At 43.6% G+C, this 18,187-nt stretch overlaps 2 protein-coding genes across 3 annotated transcripts in view; both read left to right on the forward strand.

Annotated features, from left to right (window-relative positions):
* LOC309330434 (uncharacterized protein) overlaps window positions 1–11,420 on the forward strand; it is an 89,183-nt gene extending 77,763 nt beyond the window's left edge. The window contains exon 3 of one of the 2 annotated variants that reach the window (XR_014151415.1): window positions 10,929–11,420. The gene's annotated coding sequence lies outside the window, so the exon portion shown is untranslated. Of the gene's footprint in view, window positions 1–1,474; window positions 1,493–10,928 lie in introns of those variants that run through there. The other variant, XR_014151416.1, reaches the window with a different exon arrangement.
* RHBG (Rh family B glycoprotein) lies at window positions 726–16,810 on the forward strand. Its single transcript, XM_081841974.1, has 10 exons — window positions 726–1,296; window positions 4,711–4,897; window positions 6,324–6,474; window positions 7,253–7,400; window positions 8,341–8,507; window positions 9,845–9,982; window positions 11,427–11,560; window positions 12,539–12,660; window positions 15,120–15,193; window positions 15,995–16,810. Exons 1-10 carry the CDS (start codon window positions 1,107–1,109, stop codon window positions 16,073–16,075), a joined length of 1,392 nt encoding a protein of 463 aa, XP_081698100.1. The 5' UTR covers window positions 726–1,106; the 3' UTR covers window positions 16,076–16,810.
* Window positions 16,811–18,187: the final 1,377 nt, after the last annotated feature.

Here is an 18,187-nt window from a genome sequence, read left to right on the forward strand (position 1 = left end):
AAAAAAATGTTTAGGGGTACTTTCATTTTGACTCAAGAAAATCACAATTTTATAGTTCAAATCAGGAAAAATAAAGACAGTAAATGGACCAAAGTACAAAGATTCATAGAATATTTAGGGGGGCTGTACCCCTGCGTAGCCCTAGAAAAAAAAACACTGGGAACAGGTATAACTCTCAGCAGCCTGAACAAACTTTAGATATAATCAGGGGCTGATTTAACATGGGCCTAACCTGCACTTTCCCCCTAAAACATATAACCACACAAACCTTTTTAAACAGTCACATATGCCACTTTCACACAATACATTTAAAGTGGTATGATGCCACTTCAAACACTTCAAACATTCATGGCTTTGCCCAAAGGATTCTGGGAGCTGTAGTTTGCTAAGAGTGCTGAGAGTTGTTAGGAGGTGCTGTCCCCCTCCTGGAGCTACAATTCCCAGTGTTTCCTATGAAAAGGGATTGTTAATCCACTCTGGGAATTGTAGGGTCTCCTAACAGCTCTCAGCACCCTTAGCAAACTACAGTTCCCAGAATTTTTTGGGAGGGAAGCCATTGTTGGCATTGTTGGGAGTGAAGCCATAAAGTGGCATCGTTGAACTTTACATGTACGGTGTGAATGTGGTCTGTGTTATGCTTTCTTTCTTGCAATAAACAACCTCTTTTTAAGATGCCTTGTTTGATTATATGTTTTAGTGAATAAATGTGGGGTACGCCTCTTGATTATTTCTTCATGCAAAAGACCCCCTCCTCTCTCAAGGTAAGTGTTTCTGGGGTTTTGAGGTGGGGTGGGTGCACGTCTTTGGCCTCTGTTTGGCTGTAGCGGCATCAAGCTGGGGAACGGCTGCCTGGAGGCCTTTTGGACTCGCTCCTCCCTTCCAGGGTGTCCTCTCCATGCTGCCTGCCACCTCCCTTGAAGCAAGTGGCTTTTTGCCAGGGCTGAGCAACCACTGAACATTTCCTGGGAGTGAGATGGGTGGGGCTCCCCTGAGAACTCATTGACTGGAAGGTGGGGCTTGGCTTGGCACCTGTGACTGCTTTCACTTTCCTCTTTCTCTCTCTCTCTCCTCTCCTGCTTTCCCCTTTGCTTCTCCCTTTCCCCGCAATGTCAGGGCACACCACCAACCTAAGGCTCAAGCTCCCCATCGCCTGTGTTTTCCTTCAGTTCCTGACTATTCTCCTCTTTGCCCTCTTCGTCCAGTATGATGCCGAAACAAGCGCCAAGCTCTGGCACGAGGAACTGGCTCTCCGCAACAAGAGCCACCTGCAGAACGAGTTCTATTTGCGCTACCCAAGTGAGTATTCACTGGTTGTTGTTTTTTTTTTTGTCTCTATCCCGCTTTCCTCCCGGAATCAAAGCTGCTCACAAAAATTAAAACAAGCAGGGGAGGAAACACAGAAAGCTAAAAACACAGAAAGCACAAATACAGTGGTACCTCTGGTTACATAGGCTTCAGGTTACATACGCTTCAGGTAACAGACTCCGCTAACCCAGAAATAGTACCTCGGGTTAAGAACTATGCTTCAGGATGAGAACAGAAATCGTGCTCCAGCGGCGCAGTGACAGTGGGAGGCCCCATTAGCTAAAGTGGTGCTTCAGGTTAAGAACAGTTTCAGGTTAAGAACGGACCTCTGGAACGAATTAAGTACTTAACCCGAGGCACCACTGTAGTTGAAAAGTAATTATTATTGCTATTATTATTAGTATAGATGTATACTCCTCCTTTTTCCCGATGGGACTCAAGGCAGCTTACAGATACAGTGGTACCTTGGAAGTTGAATGGAATCCGTTCCAGAAGTCGGTTTGATTTCCAAAACAGTTCAGAAACCAAGACGCAGCTTCCAATTGGCTGCAGGAAGCTCCTGCAGCCAATTGGAAATTGCAGAATTCGTAATGGACATTCAGGTTCCAAGGAACGTTCACAAACCAGAACAACCACTTCTGGGTTTGTGGTGTTTGGGACCCAAAACGTTCATCTTGCAAGTCATTTGAGATCCAAGGTACGACTGTAAAAACAAGAACCAGTGAAATTGTAGGAAAAAACAATCATTACAAAACAATTAAACATTGAAAGATTTAAAACTATAGACATATAATTTCTGTTTAAAACATACAAATAACCAAAATAAAAACAGCACAGCACCAGCCCTTTCTTTAAAAGCAGTCAGTTCCTAAAAGAACAGGAAAGTCTTCACCTGCCAGTGGAAGGACAACAAGGAGGGTGACAGTCAGGCTTCTTTAGGGAGGGAGTTCCAAAATCTGGGAGCAGCCACTGAGAAGGCCCTCTCCTGCATCCCCACCAATTATAAATGAGAGTGGCAGGACTTAGAGCCAGGTCTCCTGTGAAGTTCTCAGAGCTCGTGCAGGTTTGTATGGGAAGATACAGTCTTTCAGATATCCTAGACTTAAGCCAAAGTCTCTCCATTTTTTTATCCATTCATTTATTTGTAAAATCTCTCTACTGTTTGATTGCATTATAAAAACTCAGAACACCCCTCGATGTGATTTACAAAAAGAATAAAACTAAAAAACGGTCAGTAAAAACAGTTAAGAGCAACTATTTAAAACATTAAAATAACAATTAGGATTATTAATAAGCTAAAAACAAATTAAAACACTTGCCAACATTCTATAGATCTGGACAGGTTTGTCTAGACAGAAATATTTTAAGCAGTCATCGAAAAGGGTAGGCTGCTCCATATATGATTGAAAAATAGCATTTAAAAATGCATTGTATTCAGGAAACTTGATTGCCCCCCCAAAAAAGAGTATATTATGAGTATATTAAAATCCTGACAGATTTTTGTGAAGGATTTTTATTTTATTTTAAAACAAATTGTTGGCTGATGTGGAAATATTACAAGCTGAAGGCTGCAGAAATGAGAAACTGAAATTGACAGTCATTCATCTTTAAGCATAACAGAGTCAAATTATATCCAGTTTACTGAAATCCTGCCCCTATCCCCCTTTCCTGAATTTAACCCTGAGCCCCTAAGGCCTGTTCACACAGGGACATATATTTACTTGTGTATTTAAAATATTTCTATACCACTTTTCATCCAAGCAGATTCCTGGATAGTATACAATAATATAATGGGGACGAGCTGTGGCTCAGTGGAAGAGCCTGGAGTGTCTAAGTGTATAAGATAACGTCTAATAATATGTATAATATGCAAGAGTTGTTCATATTTTTATCAGAACTGTGCAGAAAAACTCACTTCCCACCACAATTAAGGAGCATGCAGTGGATTAGAAAATCCCATCCCTGATTGCTTGTGAATCCCTGCATTTCTAACTTTCTGCAGCTTTTACTGGTTACAATTGAAGTGAAAAGTTGCTCCTGGAGACCCATCCCCATTGTAGATCAGCTGCCACATAACTGAAGGTATCCACATGGTTATTGGCCTTTAAAAGGTTGCGAGGTTACTGCTAAAGGAAGCCGACAATTGTTCTGTTTGCAGACTGCAATGGCGCCTGTGTGTATATTGGATCTTATCAGCACACGTATTCCCATTCGCTATCAGAGAAACTCTTTGAAGCTGGCTGTGCATACATGGCAAGTGTACATTTCAGCCTTGGAATCTAGTTGAACAGGCAAAGGTCTTTTGTAGGCGGCCTTCCTGGGTAACCGCATTTGGAATACAGTGGTAAATTGGTTCTCAAACTTAATCTGTTCCAGAAGTCATTCCAAAACCAAGGCATTCCAAAACCAAGGCGCACTTTCCCCTAGAAAGTAATGCAGAACAGAATAATCAATTCCAGACTTTTAAAAACAACCCCTAAAACAGCAGTTTGACATGAATTTTACTAACAAGAGCATTGATCCATAAAATGAAAGCAGTAATCAATGCACTGTCCTATAAAATAAATAAGACAGTATTGTAGATGATAAAAATTATTATTTTTTTCTTACCAGCACTGATGATAGTCATTGTTTGGATGGGGGGCTTTTATCCATTTTTGTAGTCACACAATCAATCAATCAATCAATCAATCAGTAGTTGAACTGGTTTCAACACAGTCACAAAAACAAATTAACCCCAAAAGCCTCAAAAACAAAAATGCAAAATAAATAGCAAAAGAGCCAAACTTAATTCATTTTGGAAGTCCCTTTGACTTCTGAAATGTTCGAAAACCAACACGCAGCTTCTGATTGGTGCAGGTGCCCAGGAAACAATAGCCAACAGCCTGTTTGTTTGGTTTCCGAAAAACATTCAAAAACTGGAACATTTCCTTCTGGGTTTTTGGCGTTTGAGTACCAAGGTACCACTGTACTGTGACTGCACTGGGAATGCTCTGCACAGTTCTGGTTGCCTCGCCTCAAAAAGGATATTACTGAGTTGAAAAAGGTTCAGAAAAGGGCAACTGAAATGATTGAGGGGATGGAGCAAATCCCCTTATGAAGAAAGGTTGCAGCGTTTGTTATTTTTTAGTTTAGAGGAAAGGGAAGTGAGAGGTGACATGATGGACGTTTATAAAATTACGCATGGCATGGAGAAAGTGGGCAAAGAAAAGCTTTCCACCCTCTGTCAAAACACTAGAACTCATGGACACCCAATGAAATTGAATGTCAGAAGATTCAGAACAGGTGAAAGAAAGTATTTCTTCATGCAGGACGTGGTAAATCTGTGGAACTCCCTCCCACAAGACACAGCAACAGGCATTTGTGCTCACATTTTAAACCAGTCCATTTCTCACCCTGATCCAGGTTTCCAAGATGTCCACACTATGATCTTTGTTGGCTTTGGCTTCTTGATGACCTTCCTGAAACGGTACAGCTTTGGGGGTGTGGCCTTCAACTTCCTGATAGCTGCCTTTGCCATCCAGTGGTCTATCCTCATCCAGGGCTTTTTCCATTCCTTCCATAATGGCAAAATCCACATTGGAATAGAAAGGTGAGCAAAGTGGCTCCTTCTCCAAGCTGCTTGGCCTTGGGAAAGGGCCTTAGAGACTCAGTTTCAGCCAGGGAGAGAGCAAGAGACCAATTCAGGAAACCTTGGTGCCATCTTGGAGGTCTGGGGACCCAGGGGGCAGTGGGTTGGTGGTAAGAAGGAGGGTGGGAGGAAAGGACAACATAAACAGTTCATGTTAACAAATGTTTCACAAGATACCTGTGAAAGTCAAAAGTAGGGGCAATGATTTACTGGAAACAGGTATCTGAAAGTAGGTGCTGTCCCTGGTCAATAGAGACAATTGTATGGTTATAGGTGAGGGTGGGGGGCAGTGGCATAGCGTGGGTTGTCAGCACCCGGGGCAAGGCAAGTAATTTGGCCCCTCTAACCCGTGGATTTGCGCCCCTAACCCATGGATTTGCGCACCCTAACCCTAACCCCCATATGTTGCGCCCGGTGCGGCCAGCCCCCCTGCACCCCCCACACTACGCCACTGGTGGGGGGTCAGTCTGGATGATACTCTGGGTCCCTTCTGCACCTGTTTAGAATTTAGTAGCTGAGGCTGCTGATTCAGCCAAACCAGACCCCTTGTCAAGGTAATGGCCTTTTCTGGCCTGTGAAGTACAGCTATTTAACATATCAAAATAAGTTGTTCTGTTGTCATAGAGACAAATGGGTATTCCTTATACCACCTCACCTGGCTGGATGCCACATCATCCTGGGATGGGCAATAGTAAACCAAGAGAGGCTGTGTGGAAGAGCATTTTGACTGGTTCTGGAAGCTGGATACAGAGAGGCTTGTCTTGTTCTGTGCTGGACCCAAAGCTGTGGCTTGGGGCTTCTCTGGAAACCTAATGGGGAAGCAAGATCTGCTAATGCTGTGAGCCCCTCCATCCCACTCAGGTTGTATATATATGTAAATAAAACCATATATCCTATAGACACCACAGTCTCCACTGACCCTCATTTCAAGGCACCCCTGGAATCTCTCACCACTTGAAGATTGGGGTGTGTGCAACAGTATACTGTTACATGCCACCACCCCAATCTCGAGCTGGTGATAGAATCTAGGGGTTCCAGGAACTCAGGGCATCATCCAGACTGACCCCAAAACCCACTATTATATTACAGGGCTTGTCTCCCAGTGCTCCTTTCACCAGACATGAGCAGTTGCAAGCTTTCCGTAGCCTTTCAGAACTCCCCATTGGATGACTTTGATGGTTGTGTCGTGTATGTCAATCCTCTGTGGATGTTCCTTCATTGGCCCTGAGTTAATTAGAGTTAACTTACAGCATTGCAGGGGGCTGGACTAGATGACTCTTGGGACCTCGTCCAACTCTACAATTCTATAATTCTGTGACAGGGGGCAGGAAAGGGCGACAGCCTAGACTGTCACATTCAGACTGTTGCTTCCAATGTTTTCTGCCAGCATGATCAATGCCGACTTCTGTGCTGGGGCAGTCCTGATCTCTTTTGGAGCCGTTCTTGGCAAGACGAGTCCTGTCCAGCTGCTACTGATGACTGTATTGGAAGTCACCCTCTTTGGCATTAATGAATATATCTTGCTTAGTTGCTTTGGGGTGAGTCTTTGCATTAAAATGATGCTATTTAATGAATGTATTGCATTTGTGTCTTGTATTTCTGTCAGGTTACTTGAGGCAGCAATGTGTATATGCAACAAACATAAAATATTAGGAGAAAATCTGTACATTAGTCAAAGCGACATACCAAAAAATGCTTATTAGGAGAAATTCACACTAAAGCACTGAATAATTTTCATGAGGATTTGTTTATTTTTAATCACAAATTGCTGCAGAAATGTGAAGAGATGAGAGCCAGTGTGGTATAGTGGATAGACTGTCATACAAGGACCTGGGTGAGATCAGGGTTCAAATTCCCTCAGCCATCATGAATCTCACTAGCTGACCTTGAGTTCTTTGGGGGAAAGGTGGGATACAAATGCAAGTCATAATAAAAATAATAATTTAAGATAGCAATAAATAAGAAACTGAGAGAACCAGAATTGACAGATGCTTCTGTCCCTATCACTCTGTGACCTTTGTGGAAGCAAATTTGGATGAATCCAGAATAAAGATGTTATCTGGAGGAACCCTCAAAGGATATTTCTGAAATTAATCCTGGGACTGGAGCACCCATACTTTGCTTTAGCTTTCTGCTTCAGTTAATTTGCACATCCCTTTTAGACGGTAAGCCTGTGCGGGCAGGAGCAGTCTTGTTTTAATTGACTGTATAGGAGCCTTTTTGGCTGAAGTGTAGGGCATAACCGCTAATAATAATAATAATATCTGTGTGTGCCACTTTTGCAATTGTGTGCTCCTTTCTGACCTTCTGGCTCAGGCAAAGGATGCTGGGGGCTCCATGACCATCCATACCTTTGGGGCCTATTTTGGATTGATGGTGTCCAGGATTCTTTACCGGCCTCAGCTGAAGAAGAGCAGAGAACGAGAAGGCTCCACCTATCACTCAGATCTCTTTGCTATGATTGGTAAGAGCCACCACATAGGTGGAGGGTTGTTGCTGCTGTTAATGGCTCAATCTTATAGAAAGAGGGGAGTTTTTAGAGCAAGAGGGAACGGACTGTTTTCTGTCCCAGAAAAATGAAGTTAGGAGAGAAGGCCCACCTTCTTGTCCAGAACCTTCTCCCTCACAGTGGCCAGTCAGGAAATAACACCTTAAGAACCTAACAGAAGAACGTAAGCAGAGCCTGATGGATCAGGCCAATGGCCCATCTAGTCCAGCACCTTATTCTCACAGTGGCCAACCAGATGCTTGTGGAAAACCCACAAGAATGGCCTGAGCACAAAAGAAACTCTCTCTTCCTGTGACTACCAGCAGCTGGTATTCAGAAGCATTACTGCCTCTGACCAGCTCATAGCCGTCGCAGCTGGTAGCCACTGGTTGCCTTATCTTCCTCCATGAATTTGTCCAGTCCTCTTTTAAAGCCCTCCAAACTGGTGGCCTTCGCTGCCTCCTGTGGGCTGGAGTTCCATTGTTTAACTCTGTGTTGCATGAAGAAATGCTTTCTTTTCTCTGTCCTGACTCTTCCAGCTTCATTGGATGTCCATGAGTTCTGGTGTTATTGTTTGCAAATGGCGTCAGTGCGTCTGGCTGTTAACCAGAAGATTTGGGGTTCGCGTTCAAATCCTGCTGTGGGCAGGATTTCTGCATTGAACGGGGTTGGAATAGATGACCCCTGAGATCCCTTTGAACTCTACAATTCTATGAAGAAAGAAAGAAAGTCATTTCTCTACATACGACTTTACACCCCTATGTCTTGGTTGTTACTTACCAGCTGGATGCTGCTGGAAAGTCCAGTGGAGGCAGAACATGCTCCTCATGGCTAGTTGCCCATAATAGCCTTATTGTCCTCCGTGACTCTGTCCAATCCTCTTTTAAAGCTGCTTACCTTTCTTCCCTCCATGCAGGAACTCTCTTCCTCTGGCTTTTCTGGCCCAGCTTCAACTCAGCAGTGGCGGCCCATGGAGATGACCAGCTCCGGACGGTCATGAACACCTACTTCTCCCTGGCTGCGAGCACCCTCACCACCTTCGCCCTCTCGGCCCTGGTGAATGGAGGGGGCAAGCTGGACATGGTGAGGCCAGTTTGGTGGCCTCTTTTGTAGGGCTTTAATAATAATAACAATAATTTATTATTATTTTGGGTGAAAAGAGCATCCCTGCTCACCCCTGTCATACATTAGATCAGGCTTCCTCAACCCCGGCCCTCTAGGTGTTTTGAAACTACAATTCCCATCATCCCCGACCACTGGTCCTGCTAGCTAGGGATCATGGGAGTTGTAGGCCAAAAAAATCTGGAGGGCCGAGGTTGAGGAAGCCTGCATTAGATTCTGGGGCTTCCAGACTGTCGTTCTTTTCTGATGGGATTAAATCACATCTTGGCAGGTCAACAACCCCTCTTCCCTCAAAAGACTGGATTTTTTGGCAACAAGGAAAGTGAAGGGGAAATGACTTGCTTTCATGTGACATCATCTAACCTCCCAGCAAGCAAATCAGTGCTTATGAAATAACCAACATCATCTAATCTCTCTGTCAACAAATCAAGGAATAGATCGTCTGAAAACACTTATGTGGGAATTAAATTCTAGTTCCCATTTACAGAGCGATGCGGAAGAGAGCCCGGGTCATCTGACCCTTTGATTAGTTCCCTTTCACCTCCTATTAAAAACTACACAAGACACACTCTTTTTAAAGTTTAAATAGCAAATAACTTTTACTCAGTGTACTTGCACTTGCAGATTAAAATATACAATGCAGGTAGGAGTTACTGTACTTAAGTTGCTAATACATCTTACATAGATTTGCATCTGAGATGAACACTGTTACAGCCTAGCTCTGAGGCAGACAGCAGCATAACAGAACATACCTGATGCTCTAACTGTTAAGGCTGTCCATAACTGCCATAACTGTACCAACTGAAATAACTGCCTCTGGTGTATGACATCACAGAGTTCTATAGCCCTTGTGAAGATTAATCCTTTACTTAACATTTTGGATGCTTTCATCCCACACTTTAGGCCATTGATGTAAAACAGTATCATGCCATTTGAAACAGCCATGGCTTCTTCCTCAGAAGGATTAAGGGTGCTTAATTGGGGTAATTCCGCTGCAAAAATGTGCATGTCAGGGAAAAATGCATGCCAAAATGTGCATATTAGGTGAAATTTGCACTGAAATACTGATGGGGGGAAAGAGTTGTTTTTTTATTAAAAAAAATAAATCACAAATTTTAGACTGAAACAACGAGAAGCTGAAAGAAGCTGAAACTGACAGATTTGCTTACCCCCTAGCCTAGAGAGCTTCCTTCAATGCAGGTTAGGGGGCTGAGTTCCCCCCTCGGCTGCTGCACACCCTCCTCCTACTCTGCCCCACACCAAAGCCATTTGATTAACTATTGATTTTCTCTTACCAGGTTCATGTTCAAAATGCAGCCTTGGCTGGTGGAGTGATTGTTGGGACCTCAGGAGAAATGATGCTGACCCCATTTGGAGCCATGATTGCAGGGGTCTTGGCGGGCTCTGTGTCAGTTCTTGGCTTCAAATTCCTTACGGTATGTTTCCCTCCTAAACAACAACAACAACTTTTGGGGAAATGCAAAGAATTCTGTGCCACAAGGAAGTGACATTACCAATTTTCCTTGGACTTCTAAAGAAGGGCCATAGCTCAGTGGTGGGGCATTTTTACACCCTAGTCCAGGGATCACCCTGAAGGAGCATCTTCCATCATTCAGCGCGGACACAGATCCGCGCCAAGGGCCTTCTCATTGCGAGAAATGAGGTTACAGGGAACCAGAGAGAGGGCCTTCTCAGTAGTGGCACCGGCCCTGTGGAACACCCTCCCATCAGATGTCAAGGAAATAAGCAGCTTTTTCAAAGACATCTGAAGACAGGGAAGTTTTTAATATTTAATGCTGTATTGTTTTTAACACTCGATTGGGAGCTGCCCAGAGTGGCTGGGGAAACTCAGCCAGATGGGAGGGGTATTAATTGTTGTTGTTGTTGTTGTTGTTGTTATACACCTTCCAGGTTTGAGCTCTAGATTTCTGAGCAGCCACTGACAGAAGCGCCAGTAAATCATTCTTTATGCCAGCATGTAGGCCTTCAAAAAGGGGCAATAAACACAAACGGGGTGAGAAATCTATTGCCTCCCAAATGAGTTTGGATACTTCTCAGGACACCATAGAATCATAGAATTATAGAGTTAGAAGGGACCCTCAGGGTCATCTAGTCCAACCCCCTGCAATGCAGGTATGTCAGCTAAAGCATCAGTGGCAGATAGCCATCCAGCCTCTGCTTTGAAACCTTAAAAACCAGTCCCCCCAATGCCTGCATGACCAGGCAACCTCACCCTAAACCCCACTAGCTCAAGTTATACTGAATAACAAAGGCACCTCCTGCCATCATAAATACTGGGAGTCTCCTACAAGTCCCTACTGGTTTCTAACACTGTACAGTGGTACCTCGGGTTACAAACGCTTCAGGTTACAAACGCTTCAGGCTACAGACTCCGCTAACCCAGAAGTACTACCTTGGGTTAAGAACTTTACCTCAGGAGGAGAACAGAAATCGCACGGCGGCAGCGGGAGGCCCCATTAGCTAAAGTGGTACCTCAGGTTAAGAACAGTTTCAGGTTAAGAACGGATCTCCGGAATGAATTAAGTTCTTAACCAGAGGTACCACTGTAATTGAAACGATCCGCCATGGAGACTAGAGATTTAGTGCCATTTAAAAAAATAATAATAATAAGATTCAGGTTCCCAAGATTTGGGGGAAACATTATGTGCGTCTTTGTGAACAGAAAGTGCCCAGCTAGATGGGCGAGTACCACCACACACAATCCTAGAGCCAGAGCTTCCCCAGGAGGCCACCTAGATGCTTGATGCAGGAAATCCAGGACTAGCGCATCCTCAAGAGAAAGCAGTCTATCTTGTGGCATGGAATCCCATCCATTCTGTGCCAAAATTCTTTTTGTGCTGAATGCCTCTTCCTCCCCAGCCCTTTCTGGCCTCCAGGCTGAAAATACATGACACCTGTGGAGTCCACAACCTGCATGGGATGCCAGGAATCCTTGGCGGCCTCCTTGGCGTGCTGGTGGCAGGGCTGGCAACAGAAGATGTTTACGGAGATGGGTGAGTCCTGGTGAGAGCCAAGTGGCTTAATGGTTCTTCCATAAACTTTGATCTATGGAACTGGCCCTGTTATAGGTGTCACATAATGCACATTCCACATTTGTAAGAAATCAATCTTTTAGAGTGGTATATTGACGCTAGGCAGGCACCCATGTTGTACTCCTTTTGGTGTTTGTTAAAAACATTTTTTTAATAATGATGATTACATTTATTACCTGCCCTTCACCAACAGGTCCCAGAGAGGGTTACAACAATTTTAAAATAGAGAATTGAAGACAGTTAAAATACTACATTCACAAGAATAAGGTGTGACCTGAAACATACAAATCTCAGATGTCAAAGGCCAGAGCAAAGAGGTTTAGGCAAACTTACCCAGTTATGTAGAATGTCAACATGTGTTTTTATCTCATTTTTTATTTTAATTGTTTTTTGAATGTTTTACATATATGCACGCATGCATACATACATAAATTTATTTGTATGCGTGCTCTGGTCTATGGGGTCACGAAGAGTTGGACATGACTAAACGACTAAACAACAATGCTGCCTTTCCATAGAACCATGCTCAAGGCAGCTTACAACATGAAACACCACAAAATTACAAACAAAACAAAAGTAAATAAATATCTGTAACTGATGTTATTGATAATTGTTCGTTTTATTTTTCTTGTGAATCTCTCTGAGGCTTTTTTCTTACTATCAAGCGGTATATAAATTTTATGAAACAAATAAATGTAATTGGTGTGTTGGGGCTAAGGGTTCAAATCCCCACACATTGAGTGGCCTTTTTTCTCTCTCAGCCCAGACAGCCTCATAGGGTTATTGTAAAGATAAAATGGGGTAGAACCTGTTGGAGGGAGAGTGGAATGTAAATATGGATAACAATGTTAATATTAATCCAGACATCAGACTCCAGCCTGTTTTCCAGGCCAAGCTTGTTGAGACCTACTCACTGGATCTTGTCTGTTGCGTTTGCAGCCTGGCGGACATCTTTCCTCTTGTCGCCTCTGGGAAACGGACCACTGCATACCAAAGCCTCTTCCAGCTGAGTGGTTTGGGTGTCACTCTGGGGTTGGCTATGATTGGTGGGAGTCTTGCAGGTGAGTTTTTCCATGGCCAAAGATTTGAAGGTGGAGGTAATGCCATTGCCAACCCTTTGCAAGGAATGAGGAGGGGGAGCTTTCCGATTATTCAAAATATTTCGATTGCACTTTCCCCACAATAATTTCAAAAGCACCCCCACCTCCCTCAACCATTCTTCATAAGGGTTGGTTTCCGGACCCTTAATCATCTTGGTCACTCTCTGCAAAGCTTCCAGCTTGTCAACATCCTTCTTAAATTGTGATGCCCAGAATGGACACAGTAATCCAGGCATGGTCTGACCAAGGCAGAATATAGCAGTACTATGACTCCCGTTGATCTGGACATTAGGCTTCCATAGATCCAGCCTAGAATTGCATTATTTTTATATGTTGCAGTTTCCATAACCATCACCACCACAATGCCCTGGAATGATCATTTGAACCTGGCACTGTAGAGCTGAATAGGGAGTGTCATGGGGCCATTTTCCACACAGCCCTAGATGCAATAACATCTATCTATCTATCTATCTATCTATCTATCTATCTATCTATCTATCTATCTTCGGTGGCAGTAAAAGTTCTCATCATTATCTGTCCTGGTGACAGAGTGGCTCCCCTAAATTTCACCAGGCTCAGCCCACCATAGATGGTACCACAATTGCTGGCGTCTCCCCCCTTCACTTCTGAAGGCAGAGGGGTACCCTTGAGTGCCAAGAATTACTTCTGGTAGGTGACTGTTTGCTACTCCCTAAGCATTTAAGATCATGCTAAAGGCCCATCCAGTCCAGCATCCTCTCATGGGAGAATTTGTTTCAACACTTTGTGTGCATTTGCACATCACATTGCCCTTAGTTTGGCTTGTACAACTTACTTGCCTCCATAGAGGAGCAGAGCCAAAAAATCTGTGTTGTACAGCTCCTCTCTCTGAGTGGTGAGAGACTCCACAGGTTTCTGTGCTTACCCAGGGTTTGGTGTCCTTGGAATGAAGGTTGATGGAGACCGTGGTGTCTTTTTAAAAATTTATAAATGTTTATTAAACATTCAACAATTACATACATAACAATGTGGAGACCATGGTGTCTTTAGGATGTTTGGTTTTATTTACACATATATACAACTTGAGGACAAGATGGAGGAACTCACAGCATGAATTCCCCAATAGATCTTGCTTCCAAGGAGATCTCCAAGTCATAGCTTGGGGTCCAGCACAGAGGCACACATGTCTCTGTGCCTCTGCCATCAACCGGAACTCAGCCCCCTTTGGCCTCTTGTTCCCCATAGGAAGATGTGCCATCCAGCCAACCGAGGTGGGAAAAGGTCCACCCATTTATCTCTATGGCAAACTCTTAGGGCACATAAATGGTACTCTCTGTGTGAGCCAGCCAGCGGAGTATGGTGGTTAGAGTGTCAGACTAGGACCTGGGAGACCAGGGTTTGAATCCCCGCTCGGCCAGGAAGCTCGCTGGCTGACTTTGGCCCAGCCACTGCCTCTCAGCCTAACCTATTTCACAAGATTGTTGTGGGAGATAAATGAGGGGGAGAACCATGCACACCGCCTTGAGCTCCTTGGAGGAAAAAGGCGAGATACAAATGCAGTAAAAGAAATAAAATACTTAAAAGGCAAGCCAAACCAGTGTGACTGGTTCACCAGGTTTCCTCCCGTCGATTCTAACTTCGCTGTCACAAGTTTGGAAGGGACCCACGGATATCATTCAGATTCACACCCTAAATAGTTATCACTATTGAAATCACGGGAGGGTAGATTTCAAATTTTTGAAGGCACCACTTTTATCGCTACATAAAACCATTTAAAACAGAGTTTAGCAATGTTGGTTGCTGATGACGGTATTGCATGAGAAAATAGAGAAGACCAAATTGTGGTCACTGAAACCGTATTGAGCCAATCCATTTTCTCCATTCATTTCTTTTTCAAGGCACAACCTTTTTCTTGCCACTGGAGGTCAGTACAAGCTAAAATATGGATAAAGGGAGATACTCATTCCCAGCCATGGCCTCCTCGAACCAGCAATTTGAGGATGGGCTTGGGCTGGATTATAAAAATAGAAGGGCTATTTTGTTTAATGTTGGAAGAACTCAGAAAGATTTTGGCCACCTTTACACCCTACATTTAAAGCACTGTGATACCACTTCAAATGGTTCCCCAAAGAATCCTGGGAGCTGTAGTTTCTTAAGGGTGCTGAGACACTCCCATTCCCATCACAGACCCACCAATTCCAGAATGGTTTAAGAAATCAATCCCGCTTTCCAAGGAAGTATGGAAATTGTAGTTCTGGGAGGGGAATGGGGGGGGTCTCTTAAGAACTCTCAGCACCATTAGTTCCCAGAATTCTTTGGGAGAAGCTGTTAGATGTATGCTGGTATGAATGTGGTTCATGTCCTGCATATGAAGGCAGCTTAGAGTTCTACTTCTGTGCCATGACACCCCCCCCCCCATTCCTCCCTCTTGCATTTCCCAGGGGTCATCATGAAGTTGCGGATACTTGGATCTCCGAATGACTCTCTCTGCTTTGAAGATAATATCTACTGGGAGGTATCTGCAGACTTTTGCTGTTTATTATTTGATCATCAATACAGTGGCATCAGTATATTATTTTGCCCTGTGCCCCATCCCACTGATGAAATGACTGCTTCCAGGTGACCCTTGAGGAGCTCTGCTTCCCATCTCCCTGTGTGGGATATTTAAAGGGCGGTCAAACCAAGTATTTGTGTTTTGCTAGATAGGCACATGATAGGAGCTGAAGCTCCCAGAGTTTTCCTGTAAACTTGCTAGAGAGAACTCTGTGAGAGACACTCCCACTGTGCCCTGAAAGGGGGGGGGGGACATAGCTGTATATTATCCTACCTGCCTGGCACACCCTTTCTTTCCATCTCTCTTCATCCTGCCAGCAATGTGAGAACAAGCTCTAACGCCATTTCAAGCAAGACTTAAGTATGTCTTTGTAACTGAATTGCCATTTTAAGCCTGCCTAAACAAATCTGCTGTTTCTGCTACTCTTCAACAAGTATTCTGTAAATGTTATTTTTACCTTTTACAAGACCCTTTGTGATATTGTTATTTTAAGGGGGAGAAAAGGGGGGAATACCAGGAAAATCTAGTCTGCCTTAAAGCATCCTGGATTATTTAAACTAAAAGGCCAAAACTAACCTATCTAAGCTTCCATTTTCAGCTGCAAAGGGGTGGCACTCTGCTGAATTCACAAACGTGAGGAAGGAAGGATAATATCTAATAAATATATCCTCTCCTAGCATCTATTCACATCCCAGCACCCATGAGGTGAAGGGTGTTGGGATGTTGGTGTCCTTTTCTCACCTGATCGCTCCTTCTACTTAGGTTCCTGAGGATCATCACAATGGCTTCCAGGGTGTTGTGGTTGTGAGAGCCCAGGAGACAGACAGAGACTCAAGCACCTGACAGAATGCTGCTATCTTCTACACCGCAGCAGGCAAAAAGATGACAGCAAGGGATCTGCCATGTTCAGGAGATCCCAGCCATTAGGAGATCTGCTCTGAAGTCAAAATACCACAAAGGTGGTTCCAGGGCTCCAGTCCCCTTAGAAGGCAGAGCCAGAGGACTTGCCAGATGATTTGCCTGTGGTGACTCTGTTTTGGAAAGGAGTGCATTCTGCGTATGCTCAGACACACTGCCTTATGTGTTATTACTTTGCATATTCCAAAGGTGAGCCATGGCACCCTGAAACAGGTTCCAGCATTACACACTGATGATCCACCCTTCTCAAATGAGGCCCTTGACCCTTTGGACAAGAGGAACCCTGAAGCCAAGATGAAGATGAAATGGTCAAATCTTCGACCTGAATATACATGCCTTCACTTAGGGATTTCTTCCACAAGACTGCCAAGGCAGTGCTCATTTCCTGAAAGGCTGGTGGCTAACTACTGCCATTTTTGTGGTATTTGTTCATCATCCTGTGATCCAAAAATACAGCTTGGCCTTTCAACATAAAATCCTTGGCTAGCATGGTTGAAACCTCGGAAAGCAAACATCAGGACAGAAATGCAAAATCAAACAGGGGGCGGTAGTTGGAATATTTGTAATGATTTGATTACCAATATTTGTATTTAAATAGTGGAAACATTTGTGTGATGACTTACATATTTTTTTATTATGCCCTAAATCCATATAACTGAAGTCCTCAGAGACCCTCTTGTGCTTCTTTCAAATATCTTTTAAATAACAGTTGTTTGCTCCATCTGTTAAAAACAAATGAAAAGTTTAGGATGTCTGTGGTGACCCTCGGAACCTTCTGAATGAGTAATAATGAGCAGATTTATTGTGGCAGACGTCTTTGCCACAATAAATCTGTTAGTACTGAGGATGCCACAAGACTTTCTGTTGCATTTGCTGCAACAGATGAAATGCAAACTAACCCCTCTGGCGAGAGTCACCGTGGCAGGGATTTTCAAGAAGTAAATCTATGGCCAGCACAGAAGCCTGATGCTGAGCTGAACCCAGAACTGAGTTCTACCTTTAGAAAAGCCCCAGGAGAATTTTTAGGAGGCTGCGGAGAAGCATCATGCTCTCCAGAAAAACACAGACCAATACAGAAGTCTCTCCAGGCTGGAATATTATTATTATGTATTCAATTTATATACTGCCCTTTATCAAAGATCCCAGGGCTGTGCACAATATCAAGAACACATTTTACAGAGCATCAATAATCAAAAGCATAATAACAGACAACATAATAATAAAATCATCATAATAACACCAATACTGGATAGCTCAGTTGGTTAGAGCGTGGTGTTGATAACGCCAAGGTTTCAGGTTTGTTCCCTATGTGGGACAGCTGTATATTCCTGCATTGTAGGGGGTTGGACTAGATGATCCTCAGGGTCCCTTCCAACTCTACAATTCCATGATTCCAACAGTGCTCCCACTCACAGTTTTAACAGGCCATAGATTATTTAATGGCTAAAGACCTGGGTAAAGAGGTAAGTTTAGAGGAAGCTGCCTTATACTGTACTGAGTCAGACCACTGGTCCATCTAGCTCAGTACTGCCTACACTGACTGGCAGCAGCTCTCCAAGGTTTCAGGCAGGGAAACTTACATAAGTTTACTGGAAATGCCTGAACATGGGACCTTCTTAATCACTGGGTAACTGCCCTTTCCCACTTTCCCTTCAAAAGGCTGGGATATATGCTACATAACAGGAATTGAAGTTATGAAAAAGTTACGACAGTATTCTCAACATTTTATGTCATGTTGTAATCTTTTCTCCAAAGGAAATACTTGAAACTGGGAAATATTTGGGATGTTTCTCCAAATATTTCCTACTATCCCATTCAGTATCCCCCCCTGCAGTTCTCACAGTATATTAAACTACTGACATAAATTAAACCCTTTGACTTCTTCCTCTAATAACTTCATTTGCCACCCCCTGTTTTTGTTCTGGAAATGGGGTACAATTCTTACTAGATTTTTTTTGTATCTTATTTTATTTTTGTACACTAGTTTTGTTATGTAGTGAAGTTTCACCCTGGGCCAGCAGGGGGATACTGTATATA

Source organism: Podarcis erhardii (genome assembly GCF_964252035.2).
Source record: "Podarcis erhardii genome assembly, chromosome: 15".
Lineage (NCBI taxonomy): Eukaryota > Metazoa > Chordata > Lepidosauria > Squamata > Lacertidae > Podarcis > Podarcis erhardii.